Source organism: Anolis sagrei, chromosome X (assembly GCF_037176765.1).
Source record: "Anolis sagrei isolate rAnoSag1 chromosome X, rAnoSag1.mat, whole genome shotgun sequence".
Taxonomy (NCBI): domain Eukaryota; kingdom Metazoa; phylum Chordata; class Lepidosauria; order Squamata; family Dactyloidae; genus Anolis; species Anolis sagrei.
The window spans coordinates 81,764,686-81,782,102 of NC_090034.1; the positions used below are offsets into that span (position 1 = coordinate 81,764,686).

The 17,417-nt window shown below is 41.3% G+C and overlaps 1 protein-coding gene across 5 annotated transcripts in view; it reads right to left on the reverse strand.

The window, feature by feature from the left end:
* COL16A1 (collagen type XVI alpha 1 chain) overlaps positions 1 to 17,417 on the reverse strand; it is a 215,668-nt gene that overhangs the window by 71,147 nt on the left and 127,104 nt on the right. For all 5 annotated transcript variants that reach the window (XM_067460593.1, XM_060785720.2, XM_067460594.1 and 2 more), the window contains exons 28-32: positions 15,529 to 15,582; positions 11,944 to 12,069; positions 11,480 to 11,515; positions 6,683 to 6,790; positions 6,214 to 6,336 (exon numbers count right to left, since the gene is read on the reverse strand). In XM_067460593.1, the coding sequence (XP_067316694.1) occupies positions 6,214 to 6,336; positions 6,683 to 6,790; positions 11,480 to 11,515; positions 11,944 to 12,069; positions 15,529 to 15,582 (447 nt within the window). The remainder of the gene's footprint in view (positions 1 to 6,213; positions 6,337 to 6,682; positions 6,791 to 11,479; positions 11,516 to 11,943; positions 12,070 to 15,528; positions 15,583 to 17,417) is intronic.

The following is a 17,417-nucleotide window of genomic DNA, read 5'->3' on the forward strand; positions in this document are numbered from 1 at the left end:
GTGTTGCAGGAAGTGCGGGGAGGAGGAGGAGGAGGAGGAGGGCGCAGCAGCCGGAGCAGATCGGATGGCGCGCGCGCTCCTGCGCCCTCTTCCTCCTCCTCCTCCTCCCGGCACTTCCTGCAACACAGCTGGGAGGAGGAGGAGGAGGAGGAGGGAGGCGGCGGCGAGGAGGAGGAGGAGAAGCGGGCGAGAGACGAGAGAAAGGCCGAGCGCGGGGCCACAGGCAGCCCTTCACGGTCCGGGATGCCCTAAGCTGAAGAAGGAGAAGGTGAGGAGGGGCCCCTCTCCCCAGCAGGGAAGGGCTTGGCGCAAATGGGAGGGGAAGAAAGGCTGGCCGGGCCTCGCAGGGAGAGAGCCAGGAAGGCAGGCCTCTTCTCTGGGCCTTGGATGGGCCACTGCAGCAGAAGCAATTTGCCTTTCCCATGGCAAGAAACAGGATTTGCAGCCATGCCAGCCCAGTCCCTCCCCAGCACACAAACATATGTCTATTTGCCCTACATAGACCTGTTTGATCAAGAAAAAATTTGTTTCTAAAATGTTTTGTAAATATTTACGAAATTTCGTAAATAACAAAACATTTTTTTGGAAAGTTTTGTAAATATTTTAAATATCGAAACAAAAAAACACCCCAATTAAGAATCGAATTTAGAAACAAATTTTTTCTTGATCAAACAGGCCTAGTCGAAAGGTATTAGCCGCTTTGAGTCCCCTTTGGGGGAGATAAAGCGGGTATAAATAACTATAATCATACTAATAATATTAATACTACTACTACTTACTTACTTACTTACTTAGGCGATCCCTCGTTGGACGAGTAAGATGGTCTTCCATGATGGGTTTCCTTGTGGGTCCGTATGTGGCTGTGGAGCCCTATTCTTGCTCTGCATCATCTTCTGCAGTGAGGGCATTGGTTTCCAGGTGGAAGGCGGTCCCGGTTGGGGTTGGCTTGACGCGCCTTCATCCTGGCACATTTCTCTCTTTCACCCTCCACTTGTGCCTCCTCGAATTCTGCAGCACTGCTGGTCACAGCTGACCTCCAGCTGGAGCGCTCAAGGGCCAGGGCTTTCCAGTTCTCAGTGTCTATGCCAGAGTTTTAAAGGTTGGGTTTGAGCCCATCTTTGAATCTCTTTTCCTGTCCACCAACGTTCCGTTTTCCGTTCTTAAGTTCAGAGTAGAGCAACTGCTTTGGGAGACAGTGGTCAGGCATCCAGACAACGTGGCCGGCCCAGCGGAGTTGATGTTGGAGGACCATCGCTTCAATGCTGGTGGTCTTTGCTTCTTCCAGCACACTGACATTTGTCCGCTTGTCTTCCCAGGAGATTTGCAGGATTTTCCGGAGGCAGCGCTGATGGAATCGTTCCAGAAGCTGCATGTGACGTCTGTAGACAGTCCACGTTTCACAGGCATATAGCAGGGTTAGGAGGACAATAGCTTTATAGACAAGCACCTTGGTATCCCTACGTAGGGATACTACTACTACTACTACTAATAGTAATAATAATAATAAACAAAACAGCAGCTAAGAGAACTTTGAAAACTTCAGCAAATCAAACCATGTGCATGTATACTTCGAAGGAAATGAGTCCCTGAAGGCGTGGGATGGTCCATGAGGTCAGGAAGAGTCGGAAGCGACTGAACAAATGAACAACAATATGCCATGCTTGGACTTTGTGCCAGATAGAAAACAATGATGCTGCCTGGTGGACTTCTAAGAGGACGGCGTTCTACAATTGAGTACAGAAAAGGCCTTGTCCTAGGGCCTCCTTCCTTGTTTTCTGATTGGAGACAGATGAGAGACCCTCCTGAAGACCTTCCTGAAGACCCCATTCATGGGTGAAATTTTCCTTCAAGTATTGAAGCCTCAATTTAAAAAATCTCTCAATTAATACAAAAATGAAAAAGATAATTAAAGCATAATTCTGTATATTTCATATAAAAGGCATGTTAAAAACAGTTTATTTATTTATGTATTTATTTACAGTATTTATATATCGCTTTTCTCACCCCGGAGGGACTTAAAGTGGTATACTCAGAAATAATGGCAAAATTCAATGCCTTACATACGCAAATCAAATCACAGATCAACACCATGTAACTAAGCATAAAATCAATAAAACTATAAGATAAGAAAAGGGGCATTTAAAACATGAATATAAGAATTAAATCATTTAATAAAAACTTAAAAATCACATAATTCAAGCACGTAGACCAGGCCATTCCAGTGTTGATTGCACATATTCCATATTTGCTTCTTATACTGCGTTACTTTACTAACGAAAAGCTTGGTCGCATAAGCATTACTTTGTTTTCTTTCTAAAGGCCAGAAGGGATAGCGCTGATCTAATCTCACTGGGGAGAGAGTTCCAGAGCCAAGGAGCCACCACTGAGAAGGCCCTGACTCTCATCACCGCCAAGCAGGCGGGACCGAGCAGGGCCTCCCCAGAAGATCTTAACCTCCTTTAAACAGTTATGGGTTTAAATGTGGTCACCAGCATCTTGAATTCAGACCATAAGCCTTTCTGATGACTATTCAGTGCTCTCTTAGACAACATTCAAGTTGTGTCTTTTCCCTGCAAATTCAATTTCGGTTCACGTTTACATCTCAGCTAGAAAGCTGTGGGGCCAAAATTGGTGATCTCATGGAGCTAAATTTAGAGCTGTCTCATATTTTGGAATTCCCAAACCTGATCTTGTCAATTAAGTATGGAATTCAAGGTACAATCCATTTAGATTGTTTTAGTGTGGATTTTAGAAAGGATTTTTTGGCCATTCTGAGATCTGCGCTCCAAAAAAAAAAAAAAGATTTTTGCTACAACGACAACAGCAAAAAATAAAATCAAATACTGGCCTTGTATTGCCCAAAGCCATGAAAAGCTATTTGTGCTCCAGCTGTCATTGACAAATGAAAGATTTTAGCACGCTGTACCCTAATCTCTAAAGCATTTACCAAGGAAAACACAATGACACCACCTGTATAAATCACGAATCCTTGCATAAACATCTTTTCGTTTCCATAATCCCTTCTAAACCTGGGAGTTGCAGACAGAAACAATACCCAGTGAAGGACATTTTAAATTTTAAACCCAACTCCTCTGAAGACTGAAAAATGTAGTCAACTTGTTCCTTTTTGTCCATTATTTTACCAGACATTGTGCTTTCAAGTATCTTCAATAGGATGTAAATCATTGCTTATTTCCTTCTAGCATGAAAGAAAAGATAGCTTCTGAAGCTTTCTCTGCATGGGGCAAAGGTATGCAAAGTTTGTACATTTTCCCAGAACTTTTCGTACTTTGAGACTTTTTGTGTAAAAAAATTCAAAAAAATTGTCTTTTGATGTAGAAGGCAATGCATTTCTGTGAATTTTCCCCCTTTTCTATATAAAAACATTCATTTTTATGTAAAGTTCAAGGTTTTAATGATAATTATACCCCCTCCCTTCCCAAAGTTCCCAATTATAGAAAAAATGTACATGAATCAGATATTGAAGGAAATGTATTTCTGCAAAATATTTCCCCCTTTCTGTACAAAAATGTCAATTTTTGCACAAAATTCCAAGACTTTTAGTGAAAATTATCCCATCCCTTTCCAAAGTTCCCAATTATAGAAAAAATGTACATGAATCAGATATTGAAGGCAATGTATTTCTGCAAAATATTTCCCCTTTTCTGTACAAAAATGTTAATTTTTGTGCAAAATTCCAAGACTTTTGGTGAAAATTATCCCATCCCTTTCCAAAGTTCCCAGTTATAGAAAAATTATACATGAATCAGATATTGAAGGGAATGTATTTCTGCAAAATATTTCTCCTTTTCTGTACAAAAATGACAATTTTTGCGCAAAATACCAAGACTTTTAGTGAAAATTATTCCATTCCTTTCCAAAGTTCCCAATTATAGAAAAATTGTACATCAATCAGATATTGAAGGCAATGTATTTCTGCAAAATATTTCCCCCTTTCTGTACAAAAATGTTAATTTTTGTGCAAAATTCCAAGGCTTTAAGTGAAAATTATCCCCTCCTGCCCCAAAGTTCTCAATTATAGACAAAATGTACACCAATCAGATATTTTCTTGATAAGGGTTTAGGTCATCATCATTCTCATCACAGCGGTATATATTTTTGAAAATCCCATGTGTGCCTTCACATCACAGCCATGAAAAGAAAAGAAGAAAGCCACTTTTAAAAACCAATATTTTCAGGAAGTGGAAATTCTGAGCTCTTGGTTAACAAAGTCCACATCCTTTGTGTGTGTGCATGAATTAAATGTCCGGACACACACCGAGAAGAAGGCTTGGGTATCTCTTGATGTTAGCAGTGTGAGTTAGACTGTGTTTGGCACGAAGGCCGGAGAGTGGCGTTCAATTGCGAGAACAAAGCTCCAGCGTTGTCATTGTTAGTTATCTCACCAAACCACCCCTTTAGATCCTCAAACTTAAGAAGCGTCGAGTGCGGCTTCCTTCCTGGCTTTGATGCCGACAACAAAGGTGACTCGTCTTTCTCGAACCACGGCCTGGCGGCCCAAGCGCACAAAAACATGCTAATGATTTGACATTCTCCTGCTTAGCAGAGACGGTCACCTTTATTCAAAGGAGGCGCTTTGTGGAAGTGTTGCAATATGTAAATCAAACCGGTTAATTAAAAGAATAAAAACCAGACAGTTAACACCGTGTCATCAAATAAATTTGACTGGCGGCAGGCTCCTGGAGGATAAAAAAGAAGCACTTCTTTCAACAATGCATAATTAACTTATGAATATCGTTACTGCGAGTTCGAGCGGCGGCTGGTGTTATCGTTGAGGATTAGATCACTTTGCAGGAAGAGAGCTCAGTGATGCCATTAGCTATGATAGCTAGAGGGCATCTCCATGTTCAGAGGACACCAGGTTGGGCAGAAACAAAACAACGCAGCTTGTGATACCCACCAGAAAACTTACTTTTTCATTTGAGATGATTGACTGAAGTCCTCCTCTAAGTGTTGGATGGTGGCTTCCATGTCAGAAGGGCAGCAAATCCACCTCCATTTTTGGATGACTGCAAAGGATCTCTCCATGGTGCTGAAGGCATTTGAGAGCTAAAGCTCAGCACCATGGATAGCTTACTGAAGATTTAGAATAGTGGTACTTATTTAACCACATTTTTTGGACCAACGGCCAGAATGATTGATCACTGGCCACACTAGCTGAGGTGCCTGCAAGTTGAAGTCCAAAACATGCAAAGGATCAAGGATACCGTTGGCCCTCCATATTTGTGGTTGTAACTTTAGTTTATTTTATTACTGGCAGATTTGGTTAAGAGGTCTCACTGCAAGTCACACTCAGTCACACTGGAGAATCTGGAGATTCCTAAAGAGTGCCCATCTTATGTGATTCAGTGGTCACTAAGCGGTGGAAGTTTACCATAGGGTCACCTTGAAGAACCTAGAGATTCCTAGAGAGGTATTCTTTAAGGTAAAACAAAATACCTGTTTTATGTATTGTCGAAGGCTTTCATGGCCGGAATCACTGGGTTGTTGTAGGTTTTTCCGGACTATATGGCCATGTTCTAGAGGCATTTCTCCTGACGTTTTGCCTGCATCTATGGCAAGCATCCTCAGAGCTGAGGATGTTTGCCATAGATGCAGGCGAAACGTCAGGAGAAATGCCTCTAGAACATGGCCATATAGCCCGGAAAAACCTACAACAACCCAATACCTGTTTTACCTGAAAGAATACACAGGGCTCCTGTTTTACCTGAAAGAATACATAGGGTTCCTCTGTCTCTTACGCCTGCGAAAGCAGAGTGTCTTTTGTATATGATGTGCCTGTAATATTCTTAAACGAGAGATGTCCATGTTTAAAGTTTTGGCTGAATATAATTTACTTTTTCCTTGGTGACAGAGTGTTATTCTATTCAAACCATGGGAGAACTTTTGTCATTGATGATTGTTCATTTTTTCTGATTCTTTGAGTATCATTTTTAAAAATACTATTATACAAATGCACAGTCTGGTTCTAAGGTTACAGACATGTGTCTGGTTCTAAAGATGCCACTTTCCATATAGTCAACACATTGTAAAACGTTTCATTTTTCTCCACACACAAAATGGAAAGTGATGGTGTCGGACAAGCCTTAAGTAGAGAATCACACCAACAATTTAAATTCAAAATTCAGTTCTAAAGATATCCCAGGTCATTCTAAGAGAACAGACATCATGAAGACATGGAAAGCTACTTACAGGTTTCCCGGGTTGCCCCACACCTGGAAGTCCACGATCCCCTTTAGGACCAGGTCTTCCTGGGATGGCAGTGGCACCTGGCAAGTCTCTGGTAAGGACTGGGCAGGAATCACAGGCTTCTCCCTTTAGGCCAGAATGGAAAAGGTGAGACAAGAAAGCAGGGGCAAAGTTCGATATAATACCATCCCTTATCACAATAACGTTATATTATACAAGGGTTTGACTGTATCTGCCTTCACTGCAAAGGACCATGTAGATCCAGAATAGGTTTCTACAATCACTTATGAACAAACCGCCAAGACTCAACCTTTACAACACAATCATACTCCACCATGAGTGATAACCTATGATGATGGTGATGATGTATCTATTTAATTATCTTACTAGGCACATAGCCAAAGTAGATTGTTTAGAGTCCTTGGCAGTCATCCCATGGGTAGTTAGAATCAACTGATCAATAGCTACTCACCTTTTCGCCTTTGGCTCCAGATGGCCCCCTAACACCAGGTTCTCCAGAAAGACCCGGCAAGCCTGATGTTCCTGGTGTTCCTGGATCACCCGGGTTTCCTGCATCACCCTAGAAAGAACAAAAGTAGAACACTTGCAAGGAGAAATTGAGTATCTTTTGAGACTGGTTTCTTTCTGTCTCTCCTACAGTTCCCTCAGCTTTTATTTGGGAAGCCATCATTGTCTAGAGCAGAGGTGGACAGATGGTAGGTCTAGTGGTAATTGTGCATCTGCCTCTCTCTTCTCTCTTAGGTGATCCCTCGTTGTCTGAGTAAGATTGTCCTCCAAGTGGGTATGCGGGTGACTGTGGAGCCCTATCCTTGACCTTCATGTTGTCCTGCAGTGAGGTCATTGGTTTCCAGGTGGAAAGGTGTCCCAATTGGGGTTGGCTTGATGTGCATTTCTTTTGGCACATTTCTCTCTTTCACCCTCCATTTGTGTCTCTTCGAATTCTATAGCACTGCTGGTCAGAGCTGACCTCCAGCTAGAGTACTCAAGGGCCAAGGCTTCCCAGTTCTCAGTGTCTATACCGCAGTTTTTAAGGTTGGTTTAAGGCCATCTTTAAATCTCTTTTTCTGTCCTCCAACATTCCATTTTCTGTTCTTGAGTTTTGAGTAGAGCAGCTGCTTTGTGAGACGGTGATCGGGCATTCAGACAACGTGGCCGGTACAGCACGGTTGATGGTGGATGACCATCGCTTCAATGCTGGTGGTCTTTGCTTCTTCCAGCACACTGACATTCGTCCACCTCTCTTCCCAAGAGATGTGCAGGATCTGCCTCTAGTGGCAGTTTTTAGGAAACAAAGTGATGGTTTCTAGAACAGTTGATGGACCACAATTGGACTTGTGGTTGATTGAAGGATGTATAATGGTAATTTTATTTTATTGCTATGCTGATGGATGTATACCACCATAAATTACCATGTTTTTAGGGATGCCTCCTTCAGTGCTTCTACACTGTGGAATTAATCTAAGTTGACATCACTTAACTGGCCTGGCTCAATACTATGGAATGATGGGACTTGTCATTTGGTGAAGCACCAGCTCTCTTGGGCAGAGAAGGCTAAAGATCTTGTAAAACTACAAGTCCCAGGATTCCATAGCATTAAGTCATGGCAGTAAAAGTGCTGTCAAACGACATTTGTTCTACATTGTAGAAATCTAGCTATGTGGTTTATAAACCTTATTTTCCTATTCCTTTATTCTGATTCTTCCTACGTTTTTAATAGGTGCGGTTAGAGAAGTGCAAAGAGCTTCTAGCACTTAAAACCCAAAGAATAATGCATTGGATTCCAAATTATATCATTGTAGCCAAATGGGCATTATTAACCATATGATTTATAGACTTAATGAACCCAGTTTGGGTATATGTTTGGAAACCGCTAAGTATGTTTCTGTAGTTTTTAATCAAGCGGCCACATAAAAGCACGAGTTCCTCTCCAATCCCTGTCTAATTACTCCATTTGTAGCTTATTTTTCCCCAATTGTATTGGGTCAATAAAATTAGCATGCTTTGGTTGGTTGGCATGAAAATATTTACAGATGGATTTTCTGAGCCTCCAATTTCACTTGTGCAAAGCAGCTGTATGCTTCCAATATCACAGTGGGGTCATGAATCCGCTTTGGGTTTTACTCTGAACTTTAAAGGACTGAAGGAATTAGCCACAGTGCAGAGGTTTTGAGTCTCATTTTAAAAAAGAAACTGGAATATTGTCATCAACATTTAGATTTTTTTTTGAACAGCTGTTCTCCAGACTACAACTTGGATTAGATTTGCCCAACATAGGGTCATTTTAGGCCATTTTTTTGTCGTGTCAGGAACGACTTGAGAAACTGCAAGTCGCTTCTGGTGTGAGAGAATTGGCCATCTGCAAGGACGTTGCCCAGGGGACGCCTGGATGATTTGATGTTTTTATCATCCTTGTGGGAGGCTTCTCTCATGTCCCCACATAAGGAGCTGGAGTTGATAGAGGGAGCTCATCCACCTCTCCCCGGATTTGAACCTGCGACCTGTCGGTCTTCAGTCCTGCCGGCACAGGGGTTTAAGCCACTGCGCTACCGGGGGCTCATTTTAGGTCAATGAAAATGCCTGATTTCATGCGTAACCTATGGAACCAACCCAGTATTTTTCCTTTTTCTCCTCTTCCATCATTTATATCCCCTATTTTATCCAAAAATAGAAATAGGAAACTCAAACAAATGTACAAGGGTTATCTGGAAAGTAAGGTTACAAGGCACATAGTTCTTGCGAGGAAATTTCGCGGGGGAAGTTGGTATCACTGCCGTGTAGCAAGAAGCCAGTGGAAATGAACGAGCAATGGCAGTTGTCAGTAGCTCATTGACTGACATTGTAGTGAAGCTGGGTTGTTGTAGGTTTTTTCGGGCTATATGGCCATGTTCTAGAGGCATTTTCTCCTGATGTTTTGCCTGCATCTATGGCAAGCATCCTCAGAGGTAGTGAGGTCTGCTGGAACTAGGAAAAAAGATTTATATATCTGTGGAATGACCAGGGTGGGACAAAGGACTCTTGTCTGCTGGAGCTAGGTGTGAATGTTTCAACTGACCATCTTGATTAGCATTTGATGGCCTGGCAGTGCCTGGGGCAATATTTTGTTGAGAGGTGATTACATGTGCCTGATTATTTCCCCTCTGTTGTTTTGCTGTTGTAATTTTAGAATTTTTTTAATACTGGTAGCCAGATTTTGTTTATTTTCATGGTTTCCTCCTTTCTGTTGAAATTGTCCACATGCTTGTGGATTTCAATGGCTTCTCTGTGTAGTCTGACATGGTGGTTGTTGGAGTGGTCCAACATTTCTGTGTTCTCAAATAATATGCTGTGTCCAGGTTGGTTCATCAGGTGCTCTGCTATGGCTGACTTCTCTGGTCGAAGTAGTGTGCAGTGCCTTTCATGTTCAAGAGTCCTTTGTCCCACCCTGGTCATTCCACAGATATATAAACCCTTTTTCCTAGTTGCAACAGACCTCACTACCTCTGAGGATGCTTGTGATAGATGCAGGCGAAACATCAGGAGAGAATGCCTCTAGAACATGGCCATATAGCCCGAAAAAACCTACAACAACCCAGTGATTCCAGCCATGAAAGCCTTTGACAATACATTGTAGTGAAGGTTAGAGATGAGCACCCTCTTTCCGTTTCCCTCCAAGTGTGAAGTTTGCGCTGTAATACGCTACCTAAACACTAAGGGCATGAATGCTGCTGCAATTCATCATGAAATTGTTTCAGTTTATGGAGAGGATGTTATGTCAAGACAGCTTGTGACAAAATGGGTATATATATATTGTGAGACCATGAAGAAACTTCACAGAGCCATCCAAAACAAATATTGTGGAATGCTGATGGTGGGAGTCTGTATCCTTCATGACAATGCGCATCCGCACACCAGTCATGCAACACAAGAGTGGTTGACTTTATTTGGTTGGGATGTTTTAAGCTACCTCTCTCACAGCCCCGATCTCACACGCAGGGACTATCATCTGTTCTCTAAATTGAAGGAACACCTTGGTGGAAAACACTTTTCTGAGGACGATGAGGTGAAAATCGAAGTGACAAACTGGCTGAAAAAGGCCGAGGGAAGCTTCTATCAAAGGCATCAAAAACCCTCCCCGTGGATGACAAGATGTATTGAACTGAATTGTAATTATGTGGAAAAATAATGCAATACCTAGGCTACAATATATAGGTATTATTAAAATATATTAATTCTTTATATTAAAAAAAGTCTTGCAACCTTACTTTCCAAATAATCCTCATAGTTCAGGTTGAGCATCCCTAATCTAGAATCTGAAATATTCCAAAATCCAAACTTCCTGACTGTGAGAGCCATTCAGCAGTGGAACTCTCTGCCCCGGAGTGTGGTAGAGGCTCCTTCTTTGTAAGCTTTTAAACAGAGGCTGGATGGCCATCTGTCAGGGGTGATTTGAATGCAATATTCCTGCTTCTTGGCAGGGGGTTGGACTGGATGGCCCATGAGGTCTCTTCCATTCTCTTTGATTCTATGAGTCTATGATTCTATGATTCTACAAAAGTGGCTGGGATAGTGACACCTTTGCTTTCTCATGATCCTTCAATGTACCCAAAATTTCTTTTATGGACAACATTATTCTAAAAAAGGTAAAGGTAGTCCCTTGACATTAAGTCCAGTCATGTCTGACTCTGGGGTGTGGTGCTCATCTCCATTTCTAAGCCGAAGAGCCAGCGTTGTCCGTAGACACCTCCAAGGTCATGTGGCCAGCATGACTGCATGGAGCGCCGTTACCTTCCCGCCAGAGCGGTACCTATTGATCTACTCACATTTGCATGTTTTCGAACTGCTAGGTTGGCAGAAGCTAGGACTGACAGCGGAAGCTCACGCCGCTCCCCGGAATTGAACCTGCGACCTTTCGATCAACAAGCTCAGCAGCTCAGTGCTTTAACCCACTGTGCCACTGGGGGCTCCAACATTATTCTAGTTGTCCATAAATAGTGTGTATAAATTCACCTTTTGCATATAAACTCACCATATGTTGCGCGCATAAGGTGTATATCAACAATAAATGGATTTTACAACTGGGTCCCATCTCCAAGATAGTTCATTATGTACATATATGCAAATAAGTGTATTCCGAAACCCCAAATTCAAAACATTTCTGGTCCCAATAATTTCGGACAACTTGAACAAAATATGGACATCGAAACAGAACTGAAATCTTAATAACAGATGTCTTTGAGATTATGCAACCGCCAATACAGTATCTTCTTACCTTTTGTCCTTTCATTCCAGGTTCTCCAGATTTCCCCTTAAAAACAAAGAAGACAGAAAGGGGAGAAATCAGTTCAAACTGGAGGGCTGAATGTAAGACAACCCATTTTATGGATCGCATCAGCAAAACAGCCAATTAATCTACTGCAGAATTAATGCAGTTTGATACCACTTGAACCGACATGGCACATGGGTATGATAATAATAATAATAATAATAATAATAATAATAATAATATTTATTTATACCCCGCCACCATCTCCCCAAGGGGACTCAGGGCAGCTTACATGAAACCCTGGAAGTTGTAGTTTGGTGAGACACCAGTGCTCTTGGGTAGAGAAGGTTTACTAAACTTACATCTCCCAGAATTTCATACCTTTGATCAGGACAATGTAGCGTCAAGCTGCATTAATCCTGCAGTGTAGATGCACTCCAAATTTCCAAATGAAGCACAGCAACACTCACCGGTTTGCCTGAAAGTCCAACGCCAGGAAGACCTTGTTCGCCTTTCTCCCCCGGAGGCCCTGGGATGGCGATGGTGGGCTTCTCGCTTTCTAGATAAGCACTGGAGCATTCTCTGCAAGGCTCTCCCTACAAGGAGAGACAAATGGAAATTAGGGCTGTAACTCCTTGCTTATCTCAATCTATATAAATAAAAATGTAATGTTCGTTTGTGGGATTAACAGAACTCAAAAACCACTGGACGAACTGACACCAAATTTGGACACAAGACACCTAACAACCCAATGTATGTTCTTCACTAAAAAAAATGATTTTGTCATTTGGGAGTTGTAGTTGCTGGGATTTATAGTTCACCTACAACCAAAGACCATTCTGAACTCCACCAACGATGGAATTGAACCAAACTTGGCACATGGAACTCCCATAACCAACAGAAAATACTGGAAGGGTTTGGTGGGCATTGACCTTGAGTTTGGGAGTTGTAGTTCACCTCCTTCCAGAGAGCATTGTGGACTCAAACATTGATGGATCTGGACCAAACTCTACACAAATATTCACTATGTCCAAATGTGAACACTGGTGGATTTTGGGGGAAATAGAATCTTGACATTTGGGAGTTGTAGTTGCTGAGATTTATAGTTCACCTACAATCACAGAGCATTTTGAATCCCACCAACGATAGAATTGGGCCAAACCTCCCACACAGAACCCCTATGACCACCAGAATGGACCACAGTAACGCGTGGCAGGGAACAGCTAGTGAGGAATATTAGCCATTTTCTTCTGCCTGCAAGAAAGTCTTCCTAAGCGATGCAGTTTCTGAAGCCTTTTTGTGGTAGGGGGAAGCAGACAAAATTGTATTATATTTATTGCAAGCCATTATTATAATGTTTTATATGTATTTGTTGTTAGTTGCCTTAAACCCCTATACTGGGAAAAATGTGGGATAAAAAAGTAAATAATAATAATAATAATAATAATAATAATAATATGCCTGATACATGTTTCTCAAATCAGAACACATTACAAACACCCTTTTATTCAGGCTATTATTTATTCAAAAATATTTATATCCCAGCAAAGAGGTAGAAACCAATGGATAATAGAAACCACTTTTTTTAAATGTTGTCAAGGCTGGGTTTTTTTGATCTGTTGATTATCACATCCCATGACTAAAGACCAAATTGGGAGGGATAGCTAATACCCCAGAAGACGGGAGCAGAATTCAAAATGATCTTAACAGATTAGAGAGATGATTGACCAAAACTAACAAAATGAACAAATGCAAGATACTTCACTTAGGCAGAAAAAATGAAATGCAGAGATACAGAATGGGGGACGATGCCTGGATCGACAGCAGTACATGTGAAAAAGAGGAGTCCTCGTGGGGAACAAGTTAAACAAGTTAAACATGAGCCAACAATGTGATGCGGTGGCAAAAAAAGCCAATGGGATTTTGACCTGCCTAAATAGGAGTCTAGCGTGTAGATCCAGGGAAGTCATGCTACCCCTCTATTCTGCCTTGGTCAGACCACACCTGGAATCACACTGTGTCCAATTCTGAGCATCATAGAATCATAGAATCAAAGAGTTGGAAGAGACCTCATGGGCCATCCAGTCCAACCCCCTTCCAAGAATCAGGAATATTGCATTCAAATCACCCCTGACAGATGGCCATCCAGCCTCTGTTTAAAAGCTTCCAAAGAAGGAGCCTCCACCACACTCCGGGGCAGAGAGTTCCACTGCTGAACGGCTCTCACAGTCAGGAAGTTCTTCCTCATGTTCAGATGGAATCTCCTTTCTTGTAGTTTGAAGCCATTGTTCTGCGTCCTAGTCTCCAAGGAAGCAGAAAACAAGCTTGCTCCCTCCTCCCTGTGGCTTCCTCTCACATATTTATACATGGCTATCACATCTCCTCTCAGCCTTCTCTTCTTCAGGCTAAACATGCCCAGCTCCTTAAGCCGCTCCTCATAGGGCTTGTTCTCCAGACCCTTGATCATTTTAGTCGCCCTCTTCTGGACACATTCCAGCTTGTCAATATCTCTCTTGAATTGTGGTGCCCAGAATTGGACACAATATTCCAGGTGTGGTCTAACCAGAGCAGAATAGAGCAGAACATCTCCCTTCACAATTGAAGGGAGATGTTGACAATCTGGAATATGTCCAGAGGAGTGACTAAAATGATCAAGAGTCTGGAGAACAAGTCCTATGAGGAGTGGCTTAAAGAGTTGGGTATGTTCAGCTTGCAGAAGAGAAGGCTGAGAAGAGACACAATGAAGGCCATGTATAAATATGTGAGGGAAAATCATAGGGAGGAGGGAGCAAGCTTGTTTTCTGCTGCCCTGGAGACTAGGATGCAATGGAGCAATGATTTCAAACTACAGGAAAGGAGATTCCACCTGAACATTGGGAAGAACTTCCTGACTGTGAGAGCTGTTCAGCAGTGGAACTCTCTGCCCTGGAGTGCAGTGGAAGCCCCTTCTTTAGAGGCTTTTAAACAGAGGTTAGGTGGCAGGCATGTAGCCGGGGGGGGGGGGGGGCTTGAGGGGCTTCAGCCCCCCCCCCCCCCGAAATTCTCATGGTGGTTCGCGAAAAGGCCTTACTGGTGCATTATTTAAACTGTTATGTTTATTCATATCATGATCTGATCACCATGCTCAATATATCCCATATGCATGGGGGTATTGGGGTAATGATACAAAAGGTTTGCTAGGCTAGACCCTCTTTCACTCAGACTCACCCCCACCCCCAAAACTCAGCCCCCCCCAAAACCCCCCCTGAAAAAAATTCAGCCTCCCCCGAAACGAAATCCTGGCTATGGGCCTGTTAGGTGGCCATCTGTCGGGGGTGCTTTGAATGTGATTTTCCTGCTTTCTGGCACAATGGGGTTGGGCTGGATGGCCCATGAAGTCTTTTCCAACTCTATGATTCCATGATTCTATATCATGAAATCAACATAGGCAATAATAAACTATTCAAAGCAGTGAAACAAAAACATATTGAACAAATTAAGAAGAAACGGAACTGCCTAAATCTAGTTAAAACAATTCAAAACTATTTAACAGTAGTCACATGTGCAGTTTGGGATGAAGTCAACTAATCTGAAAGACTCTTGTGGAAAGCAATAATTTGATTTATTGCTGAAATCACCCAAAGCCAATGGTTTGAACATTGGATTTTGGAGACCAGGATTTGAATCCCCATTCATCCATGGAAACCAATAATATAATAATAATAACTTTATTTTTATACCCCGCCAACCATCTCCCCTAGGGGACTTGGGGTGGCTTACAAGGGACACGCCCAAGATTACAATTAAAACACATATGTAAAAAGCTTTAACCAATTAAAAAATCAGATAAAACAAATAACAACACAATAGAAAGCAATATAAAAACAATATGGCTGAAAGAAACATAGCTGAGGTCCAGACCACATGACTTTGTCCGAGTCACATACTCTCGACCCCAGAAAACTCCATGATAGGAGAACCCTAGAGTCACCATAACCTGGAATGACTTGAAGACCCAACAATGACAATTGGTATCCTACAATTGCACTGCCACATCTTCCTGCAGTATTGCTTACCTTCTCGCCTTTGGTTCCGGAGTTCCCACTGTCTCCTTTGTCCCCACGGAATCCCTAGAAAGAAAGGAAGCGATGACACACAATTTTGAGCATAATGACATAATGCATAATGACACTAAATGTCAAAAAGAGATGATTTCAAACTCTTTTGCTGCATTCTAGTACTGAGATATGGAATGGCTCCTGTGGTTAGAGTTATTTATATAGAAAGGTAAAGATTTCTACTAGTTAAAACCTAAAGGACAATGCATTAAATTCCAAATTAAATAACACTGGCTATTAATCCGATATTCATTAAGGGTAATTGTTTATATGTTTCCATTTTTGTGCATAATGTATTCTTGCTGCAACAATAAACACTAGGGCTGGGCGGTTTCGTTTCGTTCATTCGTAATTCGTTAATAATTCGTTAATTTTTTCAATTACAAAACGATAACGAACCATTCTGGAGCAATTATTAAAAAAAATGAATTTTCAAAAACGTTTTGTAAATGCTTTGTATTTCGATATTGTATTCGTTTCGTTATTGTTTTGAGGTCGTTTCGTTATTATTTCCGCATGTCTGGGCCAGTTTTATGGTTTAATTAGTGAAAAAAAATTATAATATCACACCAACAGTCAACAACAGAGGGAGAGGGAAGCTTCAGAAGGTTTTGGAGGTTTTTTAGCGTATTTCGCGGTCGTGTCCGCCATTAACGAATCGATTCGTTATTGTTTCAGAAATCGATTCGTTAATTTTTTTACCATTTACGAAATTTCGTAAATATCGAACTTTTTAAAAGGAAAATTTTGTAATTATTTTAAATATCGAAACAAAAAAAAACCCCAAATACAAATCGATGTTAGAAACAAATTTTTTCCGTTGTTACCCAGGCCTAATAAACACTATGTAACACAATTTTTGTTCCTGGCTTATAAATGTCATTTCCTAATTGGTTCTCCCCTAAACATATGGAAGAAAAGTTTATTAAATTACAAAAAAAATTTTTTTGCAGGGTAACCTGCAGTAGATTTTACTATAGTTTTTCAATTAATATCTGATAGAGTCTCAACCTATTCAACATAGTCTGTGGCAGCCAAAAAAACAAAGTTTCTGAAGTATAATAACTACTTTCAAAGTGAGTGCCACACGACCAAACAGGAAATAACACTTTCAAATCAGGAACAGAAGAAAATTCAAATTTTGTTACATAATGTTATTGATAGCACCAATGTATCTACTGACTATAGCCTGATAACTACTGTAGTACCTTTCTCCAAATATTGATCTATCCAATGTGCTGAATCCAACTACTTTCAAAGTAAGTACCACACAATTAGACTGGAAATAACACTTTCAAACCAAGAAGAGATTTTTTTTTCAAATTTTGATACCTAGGGAATAATAACAATAATAATAATAATATGATCCAATACAACAGCTAGCAGAGTGGCCGTGTCTGCTGTGGACTCATCTTGTTGTGTTTCAAATAATAATAATAATAATAATAATAATAATAATAACAATAATTCGCCAATACATCACATAGTCCTAGACACTTGGGAAGTGTCTGATGTGTGATGCAATACAACAGCCAGCAGAGTGTCTGCTGTGGACTCATCTTGTGGTGTTTCAAATAACAACAACAACAACAACAATAATAAACAAGGGGATTGGCTACTCTTGATCTCATCCTAACAAATGCGGAGGACCTGATCGATGCGGTCGAAGTGGTAGGATCCTTAGGGGCAAGTGACCATGTGCTCCTGCAATTTGAGGTACAAAGGAAGGCCGAAACTAAGACAAGTCAAACCCGCATTTTGGACTTTAGGAGAGCTGACTTCCAAAAAATGAAGGAAACGCTGAGCAGCATTCCGTGGACACAGATACTAAAAGACAAGGGAGCTAC